Genomic DNA, 27,169 nt, shown 5'->3' with positions numbered 1-27,169 from the left:
GTTTTAACCCACGTTTCCCGAGTTATAGCCGACCTATTATGTTGCCACGCCCGAGTTTCCATAGATATTTGTTTTATTTCATTTGATCGAAAATCTCTGGTGCCGATCTGCTCAAAAAGTAGTGCATCCTGTCTGCACCGCAAACAGCTTCAAACCGGACATAAAAAAAAAACGATTCTCCATTGACGCCAATGTAAAATTTTGCAGGAAAACTCCCATTTGTCTGTTTCCTGATCCTGCGCCGCTTCTGCCGCATTTCCGTGCTAGCTAGTTAGCTAGTAGCTTTGGGACGCTTCGACACATCAACATGCAATCTTTTCTGATCGGCCACGTACACTTTAAAAGGTAAGAAAAACATAAAAGAGTGTGGCAGGGAACTACCAAAGACAAAGTTTAATGAATGCAGACAATGAGTTGTTAAAGAAAGAATGTCGGGTCCACTCGGATCACGGAACCAATTTCATGGTCCTTTGAAGAAGATCTCAGATCCAGTTGGGTCCATTAGGGTTTGGGGCCGTAATTTTGGACCTGTGAAGAGCTCTAACACACCCACACCCGGCCACACCCACACACACCCCTGCGTAAATTCTAAATAAAGAGCCCCACCAAGCAAAAAATGCCCTATGCAAAAACTTTTTCACACACACGTCAGGACAGACTTCTAAAGAAGACTGCCTGCTGAGTAAATCACTTTAGTTTGGCAGTGGAAGCCAGTGAGAAAATGAGCATGGAGATGACATGTTAATCCTTAAATAAGCTTCTCTCATGAGGCGTACAAACTCTGCCAAACAGCAACCAGTCTCTCTCTCTCGTACTCACGCACGCACGCCCCCACGCATGTGCACGCACATACGCATGCATGTGCGCACTCACTCGCTCGCACGCACGCACGCACATACCACTCTCTAGCTACACTTCTTGGAACCTTGGTGCGAACCAACTCGGTTCTCGGTGGAAAAGCTCACATCTGGTTCATCCCATAGGCGGGAGAAAGAACCCGAACCGGTTCTTTGCCGGTGGAAAAGGCCCCAGAATACCTGTATGCACTCACAAACACACATCAGCCGTCATCGGGCTGGGAACAAAACACTAGAATACAATGGCACATGGATATCAAATGGATTCAGAAAACGATTCCATACAGTCAATCGCAGAAACGCATGCCGCACAGACGGACTTGTAACAATATCAAGCTGCTTATGCAGGACAAAAGGTTCCCTTGGGGAAAAGTGAGCATGTGTGTTTATGTTTGTGCGTGACTTCTCCACAAACAAAGACCCATTTTCCTTTTTCAGTGGCATTTAATAGCTGCCCAAATCATCTCCAATTATGCAAATGTATTTGTCGCGTGTGTGTGTGTGTGTGTGTGTGTATACTGCCTCGCCTGGCTCAGTGTGGACTTTGGTCTCATTTGAGGACAGACAGACAGACAGCTGGTCAGACAGAAGGTCTCCTTAGCTTGTAAGACAGAGGGCAAGAGAAACAGAGAGAGAGTGTGAAGGAGCTGCGAGAAGAATGAGAGAAAGACAAGAAACATCATAATCAAGGCAGGGAGTGAAAGTGAGAAAGAGAGTTAGTAATTTGGTATTTCTGTTATGTCATATTTATTCATTTAAATAATGTATTATTCATTTGCATTTATTCATTTGTCTATTTACAGTATTTATATTAGCATCCCTGTTAGTGAAGCTATGTTTTGCACCCTGTCCGTTCGTGTGTGGGTGGGTGCATGCATGTGTCCGTCCGTCCGTCTGTTAACAGCTAATCTCCGGCACCGTTGGCCTGATTGCAGTGAAACTGTGCACACACAATCCCTTGATGCCAGGGCAGAACCTCTGCCCGAATTCTCAGATCGGCCTGTTACAGCGCCACCAGGAGACCAATTTTTACTTTTGTCCAAACATCACGCAACTCTGTACACATTATCTCTATAGTCGTTGTATTGTCGTATTTTTCATATTCCAAGCTAAGGTTAGCTTCCAAAGTGCGCAGGAGTGGCCCATTTTAGACAAAATGCCTCAAATCATGAACACAGCATGTGATTGCTGTGGAACTTTGTACTCACATTGCTACATGTCATTGTAATCTGATGACTTTTATTTGAGCCCTTTTAATTTACATCCCAAAGAATCATCAAGTAAGTATTTTATGAAAAAAGATAAAAAAAAAAAAAAACACACAAACACACACACACACACACACACACACACACACACACACACACACACACACACACACACACACACACACACACACACACACACACACACACACACACACACACACACACACACACACACACACACCAATTCCAAGGTCTTCATTAACAAAGTGAACTTTTGACAAGAGCAACGGAAAAAGATTAACTTTTTCTTGAAGCAGATTGAGGGGATGAGAGGGAGTAGGAACTTTATATTTTGCTTTGTAGGACTATCTGTTGCTCTTTCGGATTTCTAAGTCTCACATGAAGCCCTTTGAAGTCTTAACATCTCCATGTAGAGATGTTGATAGCCGTGCTAGCCGCGTCCGTCCGTCCGTCCGTCCGTCCGTCCGTCCGTCCGTCCGTCCATCTATCCAGCCATCCTTTCTTCTGCCACTGTAGTCTCTAATGAACCATACTGCCCCTGCCCTTTTATCCGTCTGTCATGTTGGATTTGCTCGCTGTTTCTGTCTCTATTGTTTTTAACATTGTTTTTGTCATTGTGTGTGTGTGTGTGTTCAGGGTGACAGAGTTGATGGGCTACAGTTCAGAGGATCTACTCGACCGGTCTGTCTACGATTTCTACCACGCCCAGGACATGGACAGTGTCAGCAAGAGTCACCAGAACCGTCAGTACACAAATACACAGTTACACACACACACACGTACATTGTGGCTGTGCATGACCGCAACCCAGGTTGTGCAAATTAAAGGACAATTCCGGCCCAGAGGCTTTTCTTGCCGTTAGTTGGTGTTATTTGCTTCCCAAAAGACTGATCCAGATATTTGTTTATTTATTTATTTTTCAAAACAGGCTATTTTGTCTATTTGCCCTAACTGATCACTGCTCCAAACAGGAGCGAGTGGTTATATTGTTAATCCGCTCGTTAGCCCCACGGGGCTAACGACATTGGCCGGGTTTCCCAAAGCGATTTTAGCCCTTCGTAGCTCACGCATGGTCGTAGAGACCTAGCGCTGACCGGCATGTTCCCGAGTTTACATGGGTTTGGGCAGAGCGACTTATTTAGCCCCCTACAACTACACCAACATTCAGATTTCACAAACAAAGTGCTTAATGTATTTCCGGACCCATTTTTGCAAGGCCATGCCCACATCTCAGTGTCCATAGATCAGGGTTGGTGCGCATGTGGAAAAGCAGGAAATACACACACAGAAAACGATAGGATAAAAAAGCTTCTTATTAAAGAACACGGAGGATACGGGTAATTATAGAATGCTGTACCGTATTTAGACAGGTGTGAGACTTTATTAAGCACAATATTGGTGTAGTTGTAGAGGGCTAAATAAGTCACTCTGCCCGAACCCATGTAAACCCGGGAAGATGACGCTCAGGGCTTGGACTTAATGACCATGTGTGAGCTACGAAGGGCTAAAATCGCTTTGGGAAACCCGGCCAATATTGTTTATAAGCTGTAAACTTTGAAGTCTTTTGAAGAGAGAATAAGTACATCTAAAGGTAAGATAGCCTTCAAGGCCGGAATTCTCCTTTCAACTCAAGTTAATTTTTCAGACTAATCCGGTTCAATGCGGTTAAATGCCTTTGTTTGTAACAATCTCATTGTTTGGTTATCAACAGATAGGAGGTATCTTTGCAACCTTACATACCGTATATCTACGATATATATTAAATGCAACGTATACCTTACACAATAGTGGTGTGTATGTAGTGTACTGTAAGTTTGCCTCCTGTGTTGCATGTGAGTAGAACCAGCACATGCTTTTGAGATGTATTTTATTCTATTAAGCATGGCCAGCGTTAGGCTGATAAGGCTTACACATCTGCCATGAGCGCACCCACATACACATGAAACATACAGTAACACACGCTCACAGGGCTGGCAGGGGGCCAGGTGGCCTCTATTACAGTCTAATGACACTGTGTGTGTGTGTGTGTGTGTGTGTGTGTGTGTGTGTGTGTGTGTGTGTGTGTGTGTGTGTGTGTGTGTGTGTGTGTGTGTGTGTGTGCGTGCGCTCTGAAGTGTCATGGTTTGTGTCTTCAGTGACAGCTCTATATCATTAGGTCTTTGTGAAAGCAGTGGAACAGGACAGGAAAGGAGTTGATGTGATTTAGGTCTTCAAACCAAATATTGGGGGAAAATAAGTTGACAACAGTCAGTGCAGTGTGTGTGTGTGTGTGTGTGTGTGTGTGTGTGTGTGTGTGTGCGTGCGTGCGTGCGTGTGTGAGAAGAATCATTGACTCTATACTCGTGTAGAGGTAAAAGAAGCAAATTGCAATTTTTGTGCAAAACAGTGTTACTGTTTCTGTCATTCTTAAACATCCATGACTTCAACTACAGTATGTATGCTCAATTAACAGGCTTTCATTTCATCATTTCAAATACTCACTTACTTGCACATGCACACACACAAACAAACACTAAGTGCACACAGGCATAAGGTACGCTCCAACGTGACTAATATTGTACATGCATTCATTCCGTGCTGCTTATACTGTTGCCCTGACTTGCCCTCCACGCATACTGTACACATGCACACGCATGCACACGCACGTGCGCACACACACACACACACACACACACACACACACACACACACACACACACACACACACACACACACACACACACACACACACACAGACACGCTAGCTTTCCGTAGACCCTGTGACCACTTTGTCTTGATTCTTTCCCACGCCAGTACTGGACTTTGGTTCGAAGCCAGAACCTCTTTTTTTCCCTCAAATCTCTTCGAGAGATTTCACTCACAAATCAATCTGCAGTTACTGTAGGTTCAAAGATCTCGCAAGCGTTCCTGTTGTACTGAAATAGAGTTCGCAAGTTGAGCATTATTTTCATTCAAGTAAAAAAAGATTGAGCTTTTGGACGGCAGTGTTTGTTGCAAATTCTTCAAGAGTGTGCAAGATAATCAGTGTTTAAGAGAACAGAAACCAGGCTTTTTGAGCTCAGTGGCCTTGTGGTTAGCCCGGTCGGGTCATACCAAAGACTCTGAAAAATGGGACCCAGTGCCTCCCTGCTTGGCACTCAGCAGCAAGGGTTGGAATTGGGGGTAAGTCCCTGCATGTCCAGGGGGTGTACTCGTACATCAAGCTGCCTCCCGCTACAGAATCAGGAGATAGGTTCCTGCCCTATGGGGCTCGGCAAGGCTTACTTTTCTTTTTGAAGGCACACCCCTGAACAATGAACCATAAATTGAGCTTATTTTATTTTTTAATTCTTTTATGTCCTGAGTGCGGTTTGTTACAGAGCTCATTTTTGCAGCTTTTCTGATGAACAAACCAATCACCCTGTCTGTGGATCTGTCTGTCTCTCTGCAGTATGCACCAAGGGCCAGGCGGTGAGTGGTCAGTATCGTATGCTGGCGAAACACGGAGGCTACGTCTGGGTTGAGACCCAGGGAACTGTCATTTACAACACCCGCAACTCTCAGCCCCAGTGCATTGTTTGCATCAACTATGTGCTCAGGTAAGACAGGGGACAGCATGCACTTTACTCATTCATTACCAAGAATATTGAATTAAACGCCTCACAGCCGGACTACACCAGAAAACGCGCACGCACGCGACTGACCAACCAGCAGGCTCTATCTGCCTTGTCCCGCCCTGGTTCCGCCTTTTTTATGTTAAATTTGCTAAAACATCATTTTTGGAGAAATAAAAACATTTAAAAATACGCTGAGTCACTATACTGCCACTGAGCAGCTCCATTTCACTGAAACCAAGTTTGAAATTAGAAGTGAATGCACAGAATAACACTACGAAGCAACTGAATTAAAATGGTTGTGGATGGAGTGTCCCACCGAGTGTCCCACCAAGACACAGCAACCAATGGGTGTGAAGAGGGGCGGGAAAACGGGCGGGACTTGACAAAGGGTGCATTGCCAACTGACATGAGGCTTTTGGACAGGTTTAACGCTATTTATTAAAGCTAGAGTTAAATAACAAATACAAAATGTTATTTTCTGTCCAAAGACCTCATTGCTTCTCTCACTTCCTCCGCTGCCCCACAGTGACATTGAGGAGAAGTCAATGATTCTCTCCATGGAGCAGACAGAATCCCTGTTCAAGCCCTGCCACATGGCCAGTTTCTTCAGCACAGAGCCCGTGGATGTGGCTGGAGAGCCGGGTGATGCTCTCTTCACTAAACTCAAAGAGGAACCGGAGGACCTCACCCACCTGGCCCCGACACCTGGGGACACCATCGTCTCCCTCGACTTCGGTTTGACACTTTTTATATTTTCATTATTCTGCTTCTGATCCTGCTTAGGTGCTAAGGGGAAAGAATGTTATCTTTTGGACTCATCCCATGTTCATCCCATGTAAAAAGGGGGATGAACATGGGATGTAAAAAGCTAAATATATGATTATATAACTTGTTATATTACATAATAAATACATATGTAATATAACTAAATATCTATATATTATTGGGGGGGGGGGGGGGGGGGGTCTGCCTTTATTTTATTTGACAGTGGAGAGAGACAGGCTGCATATCATTCACTTAGGTCTTTAAATCAGGAGTCTTCAACAGGGGGTCCGGGACCCCTAGGGGGTCCTCAGAGTTACTACAGGGGGTCCTCCAAATCTTTGTGTGATAGAAACCTCTTTTTCATATTAACCACTTGAACACTAGTGTCCAAAACTAGTGTCCATATCAGAGAACTTTAGCCAAAAATAGCCGATCTACAAGCTCACAACGCCTCGCAGCGTGAGGCGTTGTGAGCTTGTAGATCGGCAAAGACGTTTGCTGTAGAGGGGATAAAGAGCAGACTAAGTACAGAGTGAAAGGTCAAGTTTATTAAGTATTGACGGTTCATGTGGTTAAAAATCTGAAAACACAAATTGACATGAATCCAAAATACACTGATGATTGTGATGTCAAACGATGAAACTATCCACAACTTTCCAACATCCCATCATGCATTGCGCGACATTTCCGGCGTCGCAGGCGACTCGCGGCCGAGTGTGATCTACAAGCTCACAACGGTTACATCTGCGACGCGACGTGAGCTTGTATGTCTGCTGTTAACCGGAAGTGTCCCGCAGATAATGCTACAGTAAAGTCTTGCGGAAACAGGTGGATATGTTATCTATTTTGTGGTTGTTGGGGTCCTTGGCCTGAAAACGTTGAAGACCCCTGAACTAACGTAATTGAATGGCATCTCATAGCTTCCCAGCTTTCCCCATTTTGTTGACTCTGGCTTCCTGTTCCCAGGTGACTCTCAGTTTGAGGAGCCCCAGCATCCGCCAGCCTTCCCCCAAGCCTCCCCCATGCCTCCCGTGGGGCCACCGGCCTGGGCCAGCGAGAGCCACAAGCCGCCTGCAGGTGACATGAGCTGCACATTCACTGTGCCACAGAAGCCTCCACCTGGGAGCGCCACTCCCAGCCTGAGCAGCTGCTCTACGGTACGGATCACACGTGGAAGGAAGGAGGGATGGATGTGTGTGTGTGCGTGTGTGCGTGCGTGCGTGCGTGCGTGTGTGAAATTAACAGATTAATTAGCTTGCTAGCGGAGGAACTTAATTAAAGACAGGGTTCCGTGATTTTCCCTCCCACAAAACACAATCATCGGGTATTATGATTATATTGGAGAAAGATTTGTTTCAAAAAAGTGTGCAGAAACTGTTAAAATTATGTTTTTACGTGGCCACAACCACCTGTTCATTAGGTTTAGTCCGGGAGCCGTGGGGGTGAACGTGGTTTCGTTGGTAAAAGTTTTTTTCTAAACTGATTCTTGTAGCTTAGGGTCACCTCTTAACATCTGGTGCCAACCCCGAGTTTGTATTGCTAGGTCCCTGTGCCAACCCCGAGTTTCCCGAGTTTGGGACTTTTTTGAACAAAAAAATAATTATAATAAGAATAACAAAAAATCAAAAATTTGTTTACATCTGAAGAAAACAGAATGGCTGCTAAATCATGAATGCCTGAACGGATTTCCAAGCAGATTTTTTTGTTTGAAAGCTGTGAACAACCTCCACACACATGGTGCATGATCTAGGCATGGGCGTCCACGATCCGTGCACTATGAATTACATGGAAGTCTATGGAGACCATGGCATCGCGGACCTTCAAAGAGAAAAAATCATTGCAACTCAAGTGGGTGGCTTAAGAGGGTGCCCGGTGATATCCCATGAGCATTTTTTGTTATTAACCCCTTAATGCCTCTCTCTCTCCTGTGCTATTAGTCAAGTGTTGCTCCTTCTCACGGTGCCTGATTTATGATTAGTCGTATGACGGTGTAGCGCACACAGAACATAGAGGTGTCATATCGATTCCCAGGTATCGAAGGGGGTATCGTGTCGATTGGAAGGTGAACGATACCCATCCCTACTGAGGAGTTTTGCTGAAGCTTTATACCACTTGATCATTAAAAAAAAGAAAAAAAAAAGGACATAGATCTCCAAGATCAAACGGTGTCCCTTCCGTGCCACGTTGTAGGCTTGTAGATCAGGGGAGAGCCCCCGTAGATCAGGATAGGCGTGTACTTCTTTGATGTGATGTGCTAGCCTGTGACTGACTGCAGACAGTGGCTGGTAGCGTTATTTCTTCTGTTTGTTTGTTTTTTGGATCGCGTTACCGTTGAGTTTTAATTTAAATCCCAATCATTCATGATACAACCTAATGGACGGACGGACGGGCGCTATGAAAAGTGTGTCTGTGTGCGCGCGCGTGTGTGTGAGTGAGTGAGAGAGGCAGAGGGAGAGGTGGAGAGAAAAAAGAGATGGATCTGTCACTCAGTCAGATGTATGCTCAGAGACTTGCGTCTATCAGCGGCTGCTGTACCTATTTTCTCTCAGTCCCCTGCTGCTGTTCCAGTCTTCCAGACCAGTACTGATCCAGGAAAATATCAAACATGTTTGAAAAGAGTCGGCTACCCCCGATCGTCCTCCGAGCCACTCTGCTCATGCAGAGAAACCTAAAGTTCAGATTAAAATATTTAGCAAATATCAAGTTTGGGTCATTGTCAATATTTACATCAAGGCAAACTTATGGTATGGAAATGAACACAACTGTCGGCGGCTATGTATTAATACCACGCTAATACGCTATGCCTACAAAGAAAAAATATGGTGCTACCTAATTTTTGGTGGTGCTACCTAATGAAAAGGTAGGTGGCACCAGTGCTACCTGTGAAAAGTTAGTCTGGAGCCCTGACAGCAGCAATGGTACAGTTCTTCTCGCCCACTCTAAAGTTAGAGCAGCTAATTATTTTCACCCTTTTTGTCTCAGTTTATTTGTTATGTCAATGAATTCCACCAAACACTGGTTGCTATGGCATGTACACCCTTCTGCTGAGCTGGTCGAGTCATCACACAGGTCAGGTCAGCTATATCCAGATATGGAGTCCATGAGGTCAGATGTAGAGGTATTTACCATCTCCATATATGGAGATCTAGGTGATGATCCAGTTGTCTCTGTGTACGCATAGCCAGGGTTTGATGAGGTTCAGTGTCGTTATCATCATATATGGAGATCCAGGCGATGATAGTCAGCAGTCTTGATTTGCAAATGAATTCTGTCTTGGCCATATATGGAGCGTCCATATATGGTCATTGCCAAATATGGGCATTCCCAGATATGCACTTAATATGATGACATTGGGACAGGCATCTCCATATATGGGCATAAAGGGACAACGACAGAATTAATTAGCAAATGTGTCATGTCGCGTCAACCACACTAGACTGACTGACAATATGTCCATATATGGACATTCCCAGATATGGGCCGGCTGTCCCAGATTGAGTGTCTGTGTTTATGCCGTGGACCCGTAGCCAATCAGAGAGGGGCAAAGGGTGACGTCATAACATTGAGGCATATATAAGGGCCACAATCGGTGTTATTAGGAATGATGTCAATGGTTTTGTATTGTGTGACGTCAGACCAGAGCTCTGGTCGACCTGAATAAGATGTGACACAGTTTATAAACGTCACATTTAGTCTGAGCACGACCGTGAGAAAGCTACTGTGAGAGTCAGAGTGTCAGCCACACCAACCTCTACCATCAAATGATGGACAACAGACAGCTGCCCTCATCTTCCTGTCGAGCAATCACCAGCTGTGTAACCGGCCAGCCACAAGGAGACACAGACAAACCGAGATCTTGCGATGACTTCAACACAGCCAGGAGAAGTAAAGAAACTTTTGATGACCTACACATGAAAGAAAACCTCTTATGTGATAAGAGTTTCATTGTGGTATCGACACAGCATGTCCACTCCAAAGAAAAACCTTTCCTGTGTAAACAGTGTGAAAAGAGTTTCAGTGAGTTAGGTAACCTGAAGAGGCACCAACGTGTCCACACTGGAGAAAGACCCTTTGTGTGTAAACAGTGTGACAAGGGTTTCAGTCAGTTAGGTCACCTGAAGACACATCAGTTTGTCCATACTGGAGAAAAACCCTTTGTGTGTAAACAGTGTGACAAGAGTTTCAATGAGTCAGGGACTCTGAAGACACACCAGCGTGTCCATACTGGAGAAAAACCCTTTGTGTGTAAACAGTGTGACAAGGGTTTCAGTCAGTTAGGTCACCTGAAGAGGCACCAGCGTATCCACAATGGAGAAAAGCCCTTTGTGTGTAAACAGTGTGACAAGGGTTTCAGTGAGTCAGAGACTCTAAAGACACACCAGCGTGTCCATACTGGAGAAAAACCCTTTGTGTGTAAAGAGTGTGACAAGGGTTTCAGTGAGTTAGGTCACCTGAAGACACATCAGCGTGTCCATACTGGAGAAAAACCCTTCATCTGTAGACAGTGTGACAAGAGTTTCAGTGTGTTAGGTCACCTGAAGAGACACCAGCGTATCCACAATGGAGAAAAACCTTTTGTGTGTAAACAGTGTGACAAGGGTTTTAGTGATTCAGGGACTCTGAAGAGACACCAACGTATCCACAATGGAGAAAAGCCCTTTGTGTGTAAACAGTGTGACAAGGGTTTCAGTGAGTCAGGGACTCTGAAGACACACCAGCGTGTCCATACTGGAGAAAAACCCTTTGTGTGTAAAGAGTGTGACAAGGGTTTCAGTCAGTTAGGTCACCTGAAGACACATCAGCGTGTCCACACTGGAGAAAAACCCTTCATCTGTAGACAGTGTGACAAGAGTTTCAATGAGTTAGGTCACCTGAAGAGGCACCAGCGTATCCACAATGGAGAAAAGCCCTTTGTGTGTAAACAGTGTGACAAGGGTTTCAGTGAGTCAGGGACTCTGAAGAGACACCAGCATGTCCATACTGGAGAAAAACCCTTCATCTGTAAACAGTGTGACAAGAGTTTCAGTGAGTTAGCAAGTCTGAAGACACACCAGCATGTTCACACTGGAGAAAAACCCTTCGTGTGTAAACAGTGTGACACAGGTTTCAGTGTGTTAGGGGCTCTGATGAGGCACCAGCGTGTCCACACTGGAGAAAAACCTTTTGTGTGTAAACAGTGTGACAAGGGTTTCAGTAGGTTAGACCTCCTGAAGAAACATCAGCATGTCCATACTGAAGAAAAGAATAGCAGATCTACAAGCTTGTGATGTCACGATCTGGTGTTGTAGTGGTGAGGACCCAAATGCAGAACTCGATGTCAAAGTACATGCAGGAAACCAAGGAGTGCAAATAAGAAGACTTTACTAAAGTTAAACACAGTTACCACAAGCATACACTGAACTCATATACAAAAGTACAAACATACACAGACTGACTGAGGAACGGACAGCAAAACAATGATCCAGCACAGAAAGAAAACAGTGTCCTGGTTTAAATAGTCTCTGGCCAACTAGGCAGTCTTACTTATTTATTAGCCAACAGCTCTCAGCTGTGATACCGGGAAGAGTTCAGATTGTCAAGCAGGTACTCACAGGAGGGGAGGGGAGGGGGCGAGCAAAGTGTGGTAGAACTGGGGAAGGGCAAGGGCCCGACCCAGAATGTGACATGTGAAGATTTGTGCAAGTCTTTGAATGAATTAAATGTTTGGATCGGGAGTCTGGTGCAACGCACATGGTCCTGGACCTGGTGACTGTGGTGAGAGCATGAGACGTAGGAGGAGCCGGCCAGGAGTAGAATTTTAAAATGCCAAAAAAAGTCATTTCAGAACCTAATCTTCTGAAGAGCTTGCCTCCCCGCATGAAATGCTATGAAACTCTATTTTGGGTGGATGTTTTGTTTAAAGGACCTACACCATGAATTTTCACTTTTTCTATTTTAAAACCTTTTTTTGGGGTCCCACTGGCACCTTCTATCCTCACAAAGTCATATTTCTGACCGTTGTGTCTTTCTCTGGTTTTGGGCAGACAGAGATGAAAAGCTTTCCACGGGTTCTCAGAACAGTGCTGTTCTGAGAGTTGACGAGAGTGACGTCACTCTCGTTCCCCCCCCCCCCCCCCCCCCCGCCCTTCAGGTAAAAACCAGAGCTACTCTTCTAAACCCAGCCCCTCATTTGTTTCTAATTTGCTTAGCCTCCACTTCCATCTGCAGCTGGCTTACTGTTCTGGGGCTGCTCACTCAGTGCTCTCACTCACTTTTATTCTATGAACATTTTTGCTATCAACATGTCCAAGGAGAAGTCTTAACGTTCCTGGATTGCACTATAAATGTGACGTTATAGACTGCGAGGACCCAAGCTTCGTCCCTTCTAACAAGGAAACAAAAGACCTATTTTTAATGATCCGAGGCCTTCTGAAGCCTGGGCCTAAATTTTCCGCGGTGGCCGGGTGGGAGCTCGCGGTGGCCGGGTGGGAGCGAGCCGCGGAGCTCGCCGCGGTGGCCGGGTGGGAGCGAGCCGTGGTGGCCGAATCCACCGCGATTTCTTAACCAAGTAGATGCTTGTCGCGGCCGGGACCGCCGCAGCTCCGACCCGGTGGACAGAGCGGCGGCCCCGGTCGCGACAAGCAGCTCCGACCCGGTGGACAGCGGCGGTCCCGGCCGCGACAAGCAGCTCCGACCCGGTGGACAGAGCGGCGGTCCTGGCCGCGACAAGCAGCTCAAGCAGACTGTCCCGGTCCTCCCTTCACTCTCCCCGGCTATAGAGAGCTTAATCACTGTCCCCGGCTAGAAAGAGCTCCACACCCCGCCTCTCCTCTCTCTATCCACGGCTACACGCCGCCTCTTCTATCGCTGTCCCCGGCTGGCCACCCCGCATCTCCCTTCACTATCTCCGGCTAGAAAGAGCTCCACACCCCGCCTCTCCTCTCTCTCGCTGCAGATGAAAACGCTCCAAGCCTCCAACCAGGAGGAAGAGGATTTGACAGTAGGCTTATATCATACAACATAGGCCTACAGTAGGCTATAATCAGAGCTGGAACATTATCCTATTTTTGTATTGGCCCAATATTACATTATTTGTTGTCGACAACGTTGGAGAGGGGGAGGGGGAGGGTGGAAAAACCCCACTAGATGCGCCACTGAGCAAACAAAGGCCGTTTTGGTATTGCAGCTGCAGGGCCTAATAATAGCACAGCTATAAGAAACAAGAGGAATGGTCAGGGTGTGTGTTGGGGGTTAAGACCTGTCTAAGACTCAATTTTGAGCATATATTTATACAAAAAATATAGTTTTAAAAGCATGGTGTAGGCCCTTTAAGCATTTAAGGGTTAATAACTAAAAGGAGTAGAAAGAAGATATGATGCATTTGATTTGATTTCTGTGCATGTGCAATTTCACAATATCTCATTTTAAAGATTATTTCTTCTGGGCATGAAGGAGTTAATATTTAAAAATGCATAATTATTAAATCTAATGCACTGTACATATTCACTTTCATGGATAAACACTCTGTAGAAAGCAAACGTTATGCATTTAGATCAAGAATTTTGCATGAAATACCATAAAACTCAATTTTGGGTGGATTTATAGTGGTTTGGGCATTAAGGGGTTAATGTAAAAATGCTCAAGGGATATAAGGTTTCTAACATTTCTAGCTGTTGCTGCTGCCGCCGTTCACTCACGCTTTATTTTGAAGAGCGTCGGAAGCTTTGTGCGTGTGCACGTGAGTGTCCGCTGACGATTGAGGAAGAAAATCCATTTGTTTACAAACGCTCGCGAAACTAAAATCCAAACCGCGGCCGACCATCGCGGTAAAGTGTCGCCGTGAAAAAAATCAGATCTCTGCTTCCCTGGCGTTCTTTTCACCTCATTCATAGATAAAGCCCTTTTTATGTTTCAGGCTAGAATGGAAATCAATGCAGCCTAGAGCATCCAGTTTCTCTCTCTCTCTCTGAGCTACGGGGTGACGTATGGACTAGGGTCATTCACAGGTCACAGCATGCACGCAGAGCTGTACCAGTTAACCCCTTGTTGTCTCGTTCATGAACAAGACCACTCCTTTTGGCAGGGTGACCCCTAGTGGCCTTAACTCATTACTGAACGAGTTTGGCACCCAAGTTGTTAAGAGGTGACCCTAAGCTACAAGCGAAACCACGTTCAGCCAAAAATCACCCTTTTTCCCCGGATAGTATACCTGGTTTTCACCTTAACACCACCCACCTGAAGTTAGCCACGCCCACAGCTGTTGTCGTATGATAGGCTAATAAAGGGAGGGGATTTTTTTGTGTCATTAAAGCGGTGTACTGTATTTTGATTGGGCCTTCGCCGCCTTTTGACTCGGAGGCTTTCAGATTTCAGGAAGAAACCAAAAATAGACATGGAAGAAATATTTGTGGGCTCGCCTGGAAGGCGAGCACACGTATGTTATCTTCATTATTTATATACTATACTATAATACTATACTATACTATACTAGTCAGTATCTCCTCAAAACTTTGGCGCGATTCAACTCCTACACACTTACACCTTTCAACACCATTCAAATGGTTATGTGTTCAGCTTACTGAGGACACGTGTGCTTGTATTTTTCGTTTTGAAATGTTTTGTAGTATAAATATAAAAATATAAAAATATTTAACTTTAAGCACCCAATGCATTTCCAATGGGTTTAGTGGGTCTGGACAGAGTGGAGAGAGAGGATAATATACCCATGTTTATGTTAAGGCGCTGTGGCTGCAATGTTCACACTTCAGATATGCTATTTATATCATTGAGTTCACACAGTTCTGCTCTCTGATTTGATCCAAATATCTAAGCTGTGTGATGTATATATTCTGAGTTAAAACTATAAATATCTATAAATGTCCTTCTCCACTCTACTGATTGACACAGCTGCGATTAAAGGCATGTCTGTCATTGGCTGTTCTGTGGTGCTGCAAAGTAACCAAGTACATTTACTCAAGTATATACAAGTACTTGCACCTACAGTACAATTTTGAGGTACTTTTACTCTACTTTCCATTTTTGTTACTTATACTCTACTATAAATACAGCATTTGACAGCTTCAGTTACTTGTTACTTTGCAGATTTTATTATTAATAAAAAACATAGATGGACCACTTAATGCTGAAGTTGATCTACAATGTGCAGTGTTGTGAGCTTGTAGATGAAAACATTATGTTTATGAAAAAGCTTTTCATTGGCTATTTATCTGGTTCTCAAAGTGTGGTTCAGGGAAACCCAGGGGTCCCAGGGGGAGCATTGCTGATTCCCAAAATGTGGTTTGGGGACCCCCGCTGGGGGGTTCTCAAAGTGTATTCACACACACACACACACACACACACACACACACACAAACACACACATAGAATTCATAGATATAGAACACATAGAATATGTACAGTACAGTAAGGTACAGTAGAGTACAGTAAAGTACAGTAAGGTACAGTACAGTAAGGTACAATACAGTAGTGTACAGTAAGGTACAGTAGAGTACAGTACAATAAGGTACAGTCAGGTACAGTAGAGTACAGTAGAGTACATAAAAGTACAGTACAGTAAGGTACAGTAAGGTAGTCAGGTACAGTAGAGTACAGTACAGTAAGGTATAGTAAGGTACAGTAGAGTACATTAAAGTACAGTACAGTAAGGTACAGTAGAGTACATTAAAGTACAGTACAGTAAGGTATAGTAAGGTACAGTAGAGTACATTAAAGTACAGTACAGTAAGGTACAATACAGTACAGTACAGCAGAGTACAGTACAGTAAGGTACAGCAGAGTACAGTAAAGTACAGTACAGTAAGGTACAGTTAAGTACAGTACAGTAAGGTACAGTAAAGTACAGTACAGTAAGGTACAGTTAAGTACAGTACAGTAAGGTACAGTACAGCAAGGTACAGTAGTGTACAGAAAAGTGCAGTAGAGTACAGTACAGTACAGTAATGTACAGTACAGTAAGGTACAGTATTGTACAGTCAAGTACAGTACAGTAAGGTACAATAAGGTACAGTAAGGTACAGTACTGTACAGCACAGTAAGGTACAGTACAGTACAGTAAGGTAAAGTACAGTAAGGTAGGGTACAGTACAGCACAGTAAGGTACAGTACAGCACAGTAAGGTACAGTAAGGTACAGTACAGTAAGGTACAGTAAGGTACAGTACAGTAAGGTACAGTACAGTACAGTACAGTACAGTACAGTACATACACACACACACACACAGGGTATAGCTGCTCAGATTCACCGCTCCACTTCGAACAGGCCGGACTGGGCCCGTCAGTAAAATGAAAGAGAGCATTGCCTGGAACCTTGACACCTTTTACTATTATTTTTTGGGTGGAAGCGAGCCCACACTGTTTCGAAGGATTAATATTTCTAGTTGCATATTATAACCACACCTGGGGGTCTATTAGAGTAATGCTCCATGGACTCCATACAAAACAGAAAAAGTACAAAACTATGGTACCCTCTCTCTTTTCAACCATCTCTTTTCTAGATGCAATTGGGATGACATGACAAAATAATCACACCCAATGTGAAGTGAGCGGCATTTGGTCTGGATGCATTTGGTGTCTGTATGGCATAGCAAAGAATCATAGGCCAGTTTAGCTCTGCCTCTAGATCACCAGGGGGAAGTCGGAAGCTTGCACGCAATTCTGGTACAGTGTGCTGGTAGGCTATGTCAGTAGGAGCAGGAGTGCTCAGATTTATCAGTCAATATAATGCAGAGAGGATTTTATTGACTCGTTGACAATCAGTAATCAATAGCTGTGTTTACATGGACACTTTTAATTGGGTTAAAACGAGATTTAAAATAAACCTGATTAAAATTCTCCATGTATATGTTACAGGGTAACTGGGTAACTCAGGGAGACTGTGGTAAGAGCGCTCGTTTTGTAGTTCACCACACACTAATCACCACCAGATGGCGACGCAGCCATTCAATAGTGAAGGCGCTGACGTCACTCGTTTGCTACTCTCTTTCTTTATTTACTAGCCTAGCCTAGCCTAGCCTAGCCTAGCCTAGCCTAGCCATTAGCTCCATTGTAGTCACTTGGACAGGGCGTTTATCGTGGGCTTGCCCAGGCCGTATAAATATAACGATTGCATTCACCACGGCTTCGTAACTCTGGCCCGCTCTTCGCGGCCACTCGCGCCTGCGGCGCTCGGGGGCGAAGAGCAGGACCAAGGTCCGCTGGCCTTCGCGCCGCTTGCAATGTCGTGGACAATCGAGTGGCTCCGCCTGGAGGACGTTGTTGTGGCGACCGCTTGTTCCGCCCTGTGCGGCACGGCAAGCGCTCCGTTTCTCTAATTCTCTGAGACGCAAAAAAACCGTGACATATACACCCAAATAAACCCGATTAAACCCAACCCGATTTAAATTCGAATCGGGTGCAGAGTTGTGCACCTTTTTAGAATCCGATCAAACACCATATTGGATTGATCTCACCACATGTAAACACTTGATCCAAAAACAATCGGGTTTATTTGAATCAGATCGGAAGAAAGGTGTTCATGTAAACGCAGCTATTGTCCTTTAATGGCCTGGCTCTGTGTTGTGGATTCAGAGAAGGGAGAAGGTAGGGAGAGGGCAAAAGCGGTTGATGCCCTTCCTCTAGCCCCAACCTGTGAGAATGGAGGGGGTGGCTGTTTGGAAGCAACGGTCAGTCACTCACTTAGCAGTGAATGGAGCCTTTGTCATAACTCATCACTCTCCCCCCTCCCTCTTGTTCTCCCCCCCCATTTCTCTCTCTCTCACACTCTTTCTCTCTCACTCTCTCTGTGTCTTGCTTTCTCCTTTTCTCTCGTTTCTTTTATGGATTTTCACACTGTCCACCTTTCCCTCTGCTCTCTCATTCCCTTCCTTCCTCCCTGGCATCCATTAAGGCTACTACACTGATTAGGTTGTTGCTGACCTTTTTTGGGGCGCTTGTACGTACAGTATGAACAGGGTTGCGACCGCACCCCAAGAAGATCTGTCTGTGCTACAGCCAATGAGAGCACATCTTGCAGTTTGTGATCCCTTGTCGCGATCAATCTTGTAGTGTGAAAACCACAACGATATTATGACAGCTGATTTCAAGAAAGAGACTTCTGTACTGGGAAATGTATAAAGATCTGATGACTCCCCGATGACTTTAGAAGTGGTACAGTGTGTAGCTGCCTTTATTTGTCTAACCCCTCCCTCCCTCCCATCCAACAGCCCAGCAGCCCAGGTGACTACTGCTCAGAGAGTGACCTGAAGGTGGACCTGACAGAGAAACTGTTTACCCTCGACACAGAGGGAACCAACAGCCCTGCGAGCACTAAAGTTAGTTTGTGTGTGTGTGTGTGCGTGCGTGCGTGTGTGTGTGTATAGTATATATACTGTAAATACATAACAAAATGGAGGCCTCAAAAATAGTTTTGTTCATTGAAGCATGAATTTTTTTCCGACTTTGGTCGTTCCCTGCCGCGCTTTCTGAGAGTTTTTCACTAACCTTTGAGAAATCATAGAATATTCTGTGTTGCTCCGATCTGCTCGCGGGAGCAAAGGATGCACACGGGTGTCCTGGAGTTGGAAAATCCCTGTCCACTCACGACGATCCACTCCAAAGATAGGCGATTCCGCGTCGAGCTTGCACCCAGCACTTTCATTACGGCAATGTTTCCCTTTAATTCCCAAAAAAGCAGTTTTGTTCCGGTTACGTCATCAACGTGTCAGGTGACCTTTCGGGTACACCGGAAATAATTGGTGACCCATAAGCTAGCGAACAGCGCCATCAAAATAAGGATAGGTTGTCAAAGTCGTCGTTGGCGGCCTGGACCATAGGCAATAAGTGGTCAAACTCGTCACAGAAAATTAGTTAATGAGATGGCACATCCCAGGATAGGATTCTGGATTCTTGGCCTAATGCTGGACATGACAATCTGCTTAAGCATGATCTGTATTTGTTTTTGATTCATATCAGGTGGACTTTAGTGACTTGGACCTGGACACATTGGCTCCCTACATCCCCATGGATGGAGAGGACTTCCTGCTGAACCCCATCATTCCAGAGCCGGAGCCCATGGATGGGGCCCCAGCAGGCCACGGCATATCCCCTCACCACCCAGCCACCCAGCAGAGCTTTAGCAACATTGCCAGCCTCTTCCAGCCCTTGTCCTCCTCACAGTCTCAAAGCCAGTACCCGCCTAGTGTTTCCTGGCCCCCAGGGGATAAGAGGGGCCCTCTCCAGGACCAGAGGGAACTTAGGACCACCAGATCTTACATGCCGGACCAGACACAGATGCCCCAATACCCAGATCTTTCTACCAAACCTGTGGCGTCCATGGCAGGTGGCAGGCCCAAAAATAATTGGCCTCCGGACCCCATTTTAACGTATCAACAACAGCCCCGGGGGGCCAAGACCTGCCTGATAGAGCCCCTCTCAGAGGAGGAGCGCCCTTCATGTCAACAGAGTGGTCTCATACAAAAACAAAGGTGACAAAACAAAGATGGTGAAACGAATGGCATTTCAATTTTAATCCCAGAAAATGTCTGAAGAGTGCATCTGGTTACTGACAAGCTTGTGTGTGCGTTCATGTATAGATCCATGGAGAACTTTACACAGGCTTATCGAGACATGGGTCCAGCCAGACCGACCTTGGCCAACAGCATCAAGCGCCCCTTCACCCAAATGGCCATAGTAAGTCCCAACTGACCATCCACATAGTTATATTTATATTTTGGAAGACTTTAAAGATTTCTTTGCCTTGGTAATAGTTTGTAGAGCAACCAGTGGGTCGGGACCTCAGTCGCCCCCAATCATCACATGATATTAATGGATTAGTGTATGATTAAGGCTAATCATCTTTTGTATTATGAAAGTAGAAATGCAAAGATAAGAGTGAAAATGTGATTATGGTTCCAATCCAAACGTACTACTTTTTGGTAATACATTTTATTTAACGTACATGATGCATTCTGCACAAGAATCTATCTAGAAAATCTAGAATGTTTTTTTTTTCCCCGATACATAACATTCTTTTTTATCTTTTATTAATCAGTTGATCTTCTGCAGCTCATTGATTTAAGTGTGTGTGTGTTTGTTTGTTTGTCAGGATGACATTAAGCCACCAGACATGATATGGAAGAGGATGAGACAAGAGAGTTGTGCTGTCATTGACCGCTGCCTCAGTACAGGCTCACTGGCAGGTATGGTTGCTGCATGTGTTCGCGCGTGCGTGTGTGCGTGTTTCTTATTGCATAGGTAGCCTTGATTGCTTGCATTGATGAATACATTGCATAAAATGTAGTTACAGTACAGTTTGTTCTCATCACTGAGGGGTTAGAGTCAGATTTGTCTCTTTGTACCTGTTATAGGAAGTGATATGATGTCAAATGTAAAGAAATGTCAATTGTTTTTCTGCATTTCTTGTACGTAAATGTTCTGTTTATAATGAAATTACTGTATATTCAACCAGTGGTTCTCAACCTTTTCAGGCCGGGAAATATAGCCTGGTTAATAAACCAGACTGCACAACACCACCCCCTGTTGGTAGTGGTGGTGTTGTGTAGTCTGGCCCTTCACATTAAATAAGCTTTTTCCACCAGCCCTCAGAGAGGGCGAGCCAATCAGGGCTGTAGGCTTGGGGCACGTGGTGGGTGGTGGCCTGGTTCAAAACCATTCAGCCAATCAGGCGAGTCTGTGTGTATTCAAACACATTCCCCCCTCCACTCTTATTACAGACATCAAACAGATTGTAGTCTTTGATGCGACTAACGTTGACACTTGTATGGCTTAATCAATTACAGCAGCTCACAAGCCCTTTGAAGTTCAGAGGGAGCAATTTAGAGCAAGTCAACTTGTGTTTTAAACCACCCCCTGCTCGCCCCCCCAGAAGTGGAATGTCTGCCCGAAATCTCAGACTCTCTTCCCAAAACGAAGTGTGTGATAGAGTCTGACGCTTGTAGTCAGGCTACGGGAAATATGCCTCTAATATTTGACAATTTTGCCAATGTTTATTGTTGTCATTTTGTTGTCAAATTTGCGGATAAAAACTTTTTTTGAGCCTTCTTTAGGACCTAACGATGGATTTTAGCCTTGGGTACCAAACTTTATTTTGAAAATTATCCACAGAATTATCCATATCAAGTTGGGCTCCCATCGACATTCTATACAGGAGGAAAATACCCAGAAAGAAATCTGCTTTAAGTAGGATGTGAGGGGCCTAACTAGGGGTTTGTCATGAATCTGAATCCATTGCAAGCATTTGTTTTGCACACAAAACTTTCCTTGGGCTAGAAATGGCCCCCAAAAACACCCACAAAACTGTGAAAAGTGATGACTCATCACTAAACCATCGTTTTGTGTGGCCATTTATAGCCCAAGGAAAGTTTTTTTTGCAAAACAAATGCTTGCAATGGATTCAGAATCATGACAAACCCCTAGTTGGGTATTTTCCTCCTTTAACATATCTACTGCCTTTTAATCTGAAGGGATGCTTGGTGCCGCGCCGTTTCCTCCGTAGGCCGCCGCTATTATTTTGAAGGGCCGGAAGGGGGTTGTTTTTGTTTTTTTTGGATTATCACTTGACGGCAACGATTACGTCATCTAGTCACATGACAGTGTGAGCCCAGAAGAGAATCATGGCTGCGCCCAGCCCGAGTCTACAGTGTACAGTATGGAGACCACTCTTTGTATAAAAATGTCTCTTTTGAGTAAATGAAGTCTCTTTATGGGCCTCTCAATGGATTTACTATGGAGGACGTTCACTTCGCGTGCACGCCCGACGTGCGTTGTAAACAAAACGCGGACATTACCGATGCGGGCGCGACCGGAGCGACGTACAGTAAGTAATTATACCTTAACTGTAAATACAGTAAGATTGACAGTCCTCACCGTCAACGGCACCATGATTTTAACCCTTTCAATGACGGTGAGGACTGTCAACGGCAGCAGAACTGTTAAAGAAAGTCGATGGGAGCCCAAATTGATATGGATAATTCTATGGGTAATTTTCAAAATAAAGTTTGGTACCCAAGGCTAAAATCCATCGTTAGGTCCAAAAGAAGCCTCAAAAAGGTTTGGCACTTTTATCCGCTTCGTTTCGATAATTTTGTTAAGCCAACCCACTACTATCTATACACTCAAACTTAATGTTGTTCTGTTTACTTTTTAGAGAGAAAACAATGTTGCACATTAAGTTAAATCATCTGGGGACCCCCAAAAATAATTTCGACCCATAGGTTGAGAGCCACTGTATTAAACGTTCCGTTTATAATGAAATCTTTGCTCCTTCTCTCTCTCAGAACCCATCATGGGGAGAATGATACCAACATGTGTGTCCCAACGTCTCAGCCCTCTGGTGCAACACAGGAAGTCTCAATATCCAGGAAGTGGGATAGGTGGTTTCCTGAAGAAATCCTTCCCCCAGCAGAGCTATAGCTACACAGAATATGGCATGATGTCTTCTAACAAGACGGAGGGTGAGTTTACTGGACATAAGTTGACTTGAATCTTGATTGAAACTGACACTGATAAACATGCATGAGGATCTCATGCATAGGAAGGCAGGATCGGTTCCCCCAGATTAGTAAGTCACGTGGAAAATACACAGTAAAATAACTCTGTAAATTTTAACTCTTAAAGTGTATAAATGGAACCAAATGGACCTTTATGGGATTGATAAAACCGTGGCTACATACATGGCCTAATGCTTAGGGTTTTTTGGGACAAAAACATGGCTCCACTGGCTTCAATTTAGCACAGGTAGAGAAAATGCCAGGCAATGTAAATGTTTGTCCTGAGTTTGTTAAATGTCCGTTAATTTCTCCATTAGTCCCTGTTTACCTAACTGTCTGTCTCTGTGCCCCTGTGTCTGTCTGTCCGTCCATCCACAGGTGTTGCCAGTCGTTTGTTGGCCCCCTCCTTCGAGTCCTATGGTCTGCCGGAATTGACCCGGTACGACTGCGAGGTCAACATCCCTCTGCAGGGCAACTTGCACCTCCTCCAGGGAGGCGACCTGTTGAGGGCTCTAGATCAGACCACCTAGAGGATGGGACTGGAAGCCCAGAAGATCTGCCATATACCCAGATGTACTCCGTGTACCGGACCTCGACCCGCAGTCTGAGACCAGGGCCTTTATTTTTGACACACCCACTCCTGGGCCTGCTCAGAGCCTTAGGCCAGTCCACCTCCAGAATGGTATTTAAAACCACAGCCTGCCTTACGTAACGTGATCTAATCTATGTCCTTGGTTATAGTTCTCGTTCCTACACCACCTATAGGTGTAGATCTACAGTATAGACATTTATCTTCCAAAACCCAAACTAGCCGAGAACTCAGACCAAAGGCGTGAGGTTTTAAATCATCAACTTGCCTTAAAGTAAGGCATTGTCCGTGCCACACACAGCCACATCTGTGCCTATAATGGCTCGTTCATACTTTTGTCAAACGACTGTGTCACCTCGTCAAGGATAGCCGAGCGGGTCACATTTCTTTCAGATATTTTCAGAGAGCGGCCGTGGAGTTAGGACAGCCTCCCACAACCTATCCATTATAACAAAACGCACAGCAGACACAGCCATTAGCCAACCAAGCCAGCATCCCTATGAAGTCTTGTATATAGCCCATAAGACCCTATCCGGCATCCTAAGCCGTTCAGGAGAGGGTTAATACAAGTAGCCAACTGTATGACACCATGTGACCTGCCGCCAGCCCTGGACCTTACTTACTGTACTTACAGATGTACAGTATGTTTTAGCCCCACCGCCCGAAGCAACCTCAATGCACACAGTGCCAAATTTTTTTCCTGAATCTATGATATCTGTATAACTATTATCACTAGCCACACTCACATCTTCAAATGAGCCAGAGTCAGGAGTGCCTATTCCTCAGTCCCCAGCAGCCCGGCCCTCTGTCTTTCACTGTAGCGTTGGTTAGCGTCACTTTTGGTCTCTTTGGGTCAGCTTTATCTTCATAAATTATACACATTATATGGTTATTAGTTATCATGAGTCTGTTTTCTATTATTGAATTGAAATCCTTTGTGTTCTTGTGCTGTTGTTTAATCTCCCCATGTTGTTTAACCACATCAATGGGACACCACAATGTAACAGTGTCGCTGTACACACTATAATCTCTCTACTCTCTCCATCTCTTTCGATTTCGGTTTCTCCCAGTTTTGTACCAATGTCATAGACAAGCTAATAAAAAAATAATAGCCTATATAACCTACTGTAAGTTTGATAATGTAAAGTTGTTTTGTTTCTTGTCAACTTGTGTGCCCCCTCAGCTATGTTTTCTTTCCATTTATTTAACCTCTCTCTCTCTCTCTCTCTCTCTCCTTCAGACAGTTCAGAATCATGCATACACGTAATTATGGATTTAAGGACTGCACTTAATGCACAAGTCACATTATTATGGAGAGTCAACGGAGGAACAGTAGCAATGATTAGGATGTAGTAATATAGTAATACAGTAGGTTGTGTACTGGAGCATAGTCAGGGTATCGAACTTTTGTTCACACATGAGACATGATTACATACAAGGTATTTATAAGTTATTGAAAGTCCACAAACTTACGGATTTATACAATTGTAATATTCCTGTAACAAACACACAAAAGAGCTGGTGAGCTTAAATGGCAGCCTGTTGACAAATGATCGTAGTGAAAATGAGTCAACATTAACCATCTCTAACTCTATCTTTTTTCTTCTCTTATTCTCTCTTTCATCTCAGTCTCACTCCTTTTGTTTAGGTGTTTGTCTTGTGTGGTGACCACTTTAAATGTTTAAATCATAGAGCTTTGTGCACATATACTTTATGTATTTAAAAGAGAGAACTATAATGTCAAAGATAGTGTTTTTAGTGTTATGTGTCCTGGTACTTTGTCCTATCTACCCATGTAGATGCAGACGGAGCAGATTCCTTAATGTTGATGCAGATCTTTTTTTTCTTGCTGGTTTCAAATCTTTGTGTTATTTCAGTGTTGTGGCATTTAGATTTATTCCACAGTTTTATGCTAAGGTTTCTTATGACTGTTGGCAGGCCAGTATACTGTTTTCGTTCTAGCTTTAGGAAGATATAACAAAAAAAAGAAGAGAAAATAACAGAAAAAGAATTGCAGATGAAAGATGAATATCAATTTTCTAAGTTGTTTTCTATGTAGCATTTTGAATATTGTAAAGGAGGCCAAGTTGCCACATCATTAACCATACAGCTTTTCAGTAGCATATAATGCATTGGTGCTTCATAGACCATGTAACTTTAATCTGTGTTAGAGACAACTTCAATTTGTATAGGTTTCTCAGATCCACGTTCACTAACACGTTTTTAATGTTCTGGTTTATGTTTGTGCTGAAATTCTATTTAAAGTTGGTGATGTAACTGATGTAATGTGCCTTATCATTGCCTTACGGTTGTTGCAGTACTGAATTGTACCTGAAGAAAGACCTTCAAGTGCACAGTCCATTCCCTAATATCTGTATATGATTTCCGTAACTCTGGGGACCTTTATTACAGAATAAAACCGAAAATATAAAAGACTGTCATATTACTGGAGGGATATCATAAAGCCTCCTTTTTGATTTACAACTTTTATCAAACTTTGACAAATACATATTTCACAGCAATATGCAATAGTGGCAATGAATCCACATGAAACCAACTTCCATATCCTTGTTAGTTCACAGCCACTTGGTTTAGCAGCTAATCTTAGCAAGCAAAGCCACAAGTAATAAAACATGAATTGGATAATAATAATAATTGTTGTTGTAAACAGCTTTATGATACAATTGAGATTTCTAGTTACTGCTGGCTCAATGCTTCTGCAATGTTGATAATGTTGCTTTTCCTTGACATAATTTTGGTTGGAGCTACAGGTATTTATTATAAAATGCACTTAACACGAATTGCTGTTTTGAAATCCCCCCAAAACGTAGATATTATTTGTCCTAAGTAAGGATAAGATGACAGCTGTGTAACTTCAGTGTGTCTGTGCTGGCCAAAGTGGAAATAAGATTTTACAGTTGGAATATGTCCATAATATGATTGTGTTCCAATAGCCCTTGTTATGCTCATTTACTGTAAATGTTTTTTTTTTCCTTAAGGCTGTATTTTTCTTTGTAACCCTGTTTTGAAAAGTGCTTTATAAATAAAGTTCATTATCATTCATTATACCAGAATGCAAGTCAAGTCATTGAATTAGAAAGAGATTCAGTTGCATGTCAACTAGCATTGAACCGGAACAGGAAAATCCTCAGTGTTCATTTAACTCAGGCCACGTTTACTCGACAACGGTCTGTAGAGAGAATGCAACATGTCATTGCGTTCTCACATTTTAATCCAGTGTTCAGAAGAAGCTGTGAGGTGTCATGGCGGCGACCATGGGGCTGCAGCTGGGTGCTTCTCGTTCAGATGGAGACTGAAAAGATGTAGCGTGCACAGTGCACACCAGGTCGCTAGGTGGGAGTGATGCGCTATCTGGAAGTGTGTGACTCACAGCAGTTGTTTACATAATCACCATGGCAGCATACAGGTACACTGCGCTCCACTGCTGTCGGCTTTCAGCGTCAGTCATTACATCACACATTTTGCGTTTTCCCTGTAACTCGCCCGTTTAGATGGAAACTCGAAGAGGATCGTTTCACAGATTTTCACTCAAAAATCCGGATTTACCATCTTCCGTTTTCAACCCCCGAAAATGCTGTTGTATGAACGGAAGGCACATCTGACATTTCATTTTGCGTTTTGTTTGTGGA

The 27,169-nt window shown here is 44.1% G+C and overlaps 1 protein-coding gene across 1 annotated transcript in view; it reads left to right on the top strand.

Moving 5' to 3' along the window:
* epas1b (endothelial PAS domain protein 1b) overlaps positions 1-26,585 on the top strand; it is a 93,167-nt gene extending 66,582 nt beyond the window's left edge. The window contains exons 7-16 of the mRNA XM_080741032.1: positions 2,723-2,829; positions 5,517-5,664; positions 6,209-6,417; positions 7,414-7,604; positions 18,647-18,754; positions 19,395-19,906; positions 20,015-20,111; positions 20,527-20,620; positions 22,718-22,894; positions 23,309-26,585. Of these exons, the coding sequence (XP_080597158.1) occupies positions 2,723-2,829; positions 5,517-5,664; positions 6,209-6,417; positions 7,414-7,604; positions 18,647-18,754; positions 19,395-19,906; positions 20,015-20,111; positions 20,527-20,620; positions 22,718-22,894; positions 23,309-23,460 (1,795 nt within the window). The 3' untranslated portion in view covers positions 23,461-26,585. The remainder of the gene's footprint in view (positions 1-2,722; positions 2,830-5,516; positions 5,665-6,208; positions 6,418-7,413; positions 7,605-18,646; positions 18,755-19,394; positions 19,907-20,014; positions 20,112-20,526; positions 20,621-22,717; positions 22,895-23,308) is intronic.
* The last annotated feature ends 584 nt before the right edge of the window (positions 26,586-27,169 follow it).

The sequence above is a fragment of the Nannobrachium achirus genome, assembly GCF_963921795.1.
Source record: "Nannobrachium achirus genome assembly, chromosome: 13".
NCBI classification, from domain to species: domain Eukaryota; kingdom Metazoa; phylum Chordata; class Actinopteri; order Myctophiformes; family Myctophidae; genus Nannobrachium; species Nannobrachium achirus.
This window is presented reverse-complemented; position numbering and strand designations above follow the sequence as displayed.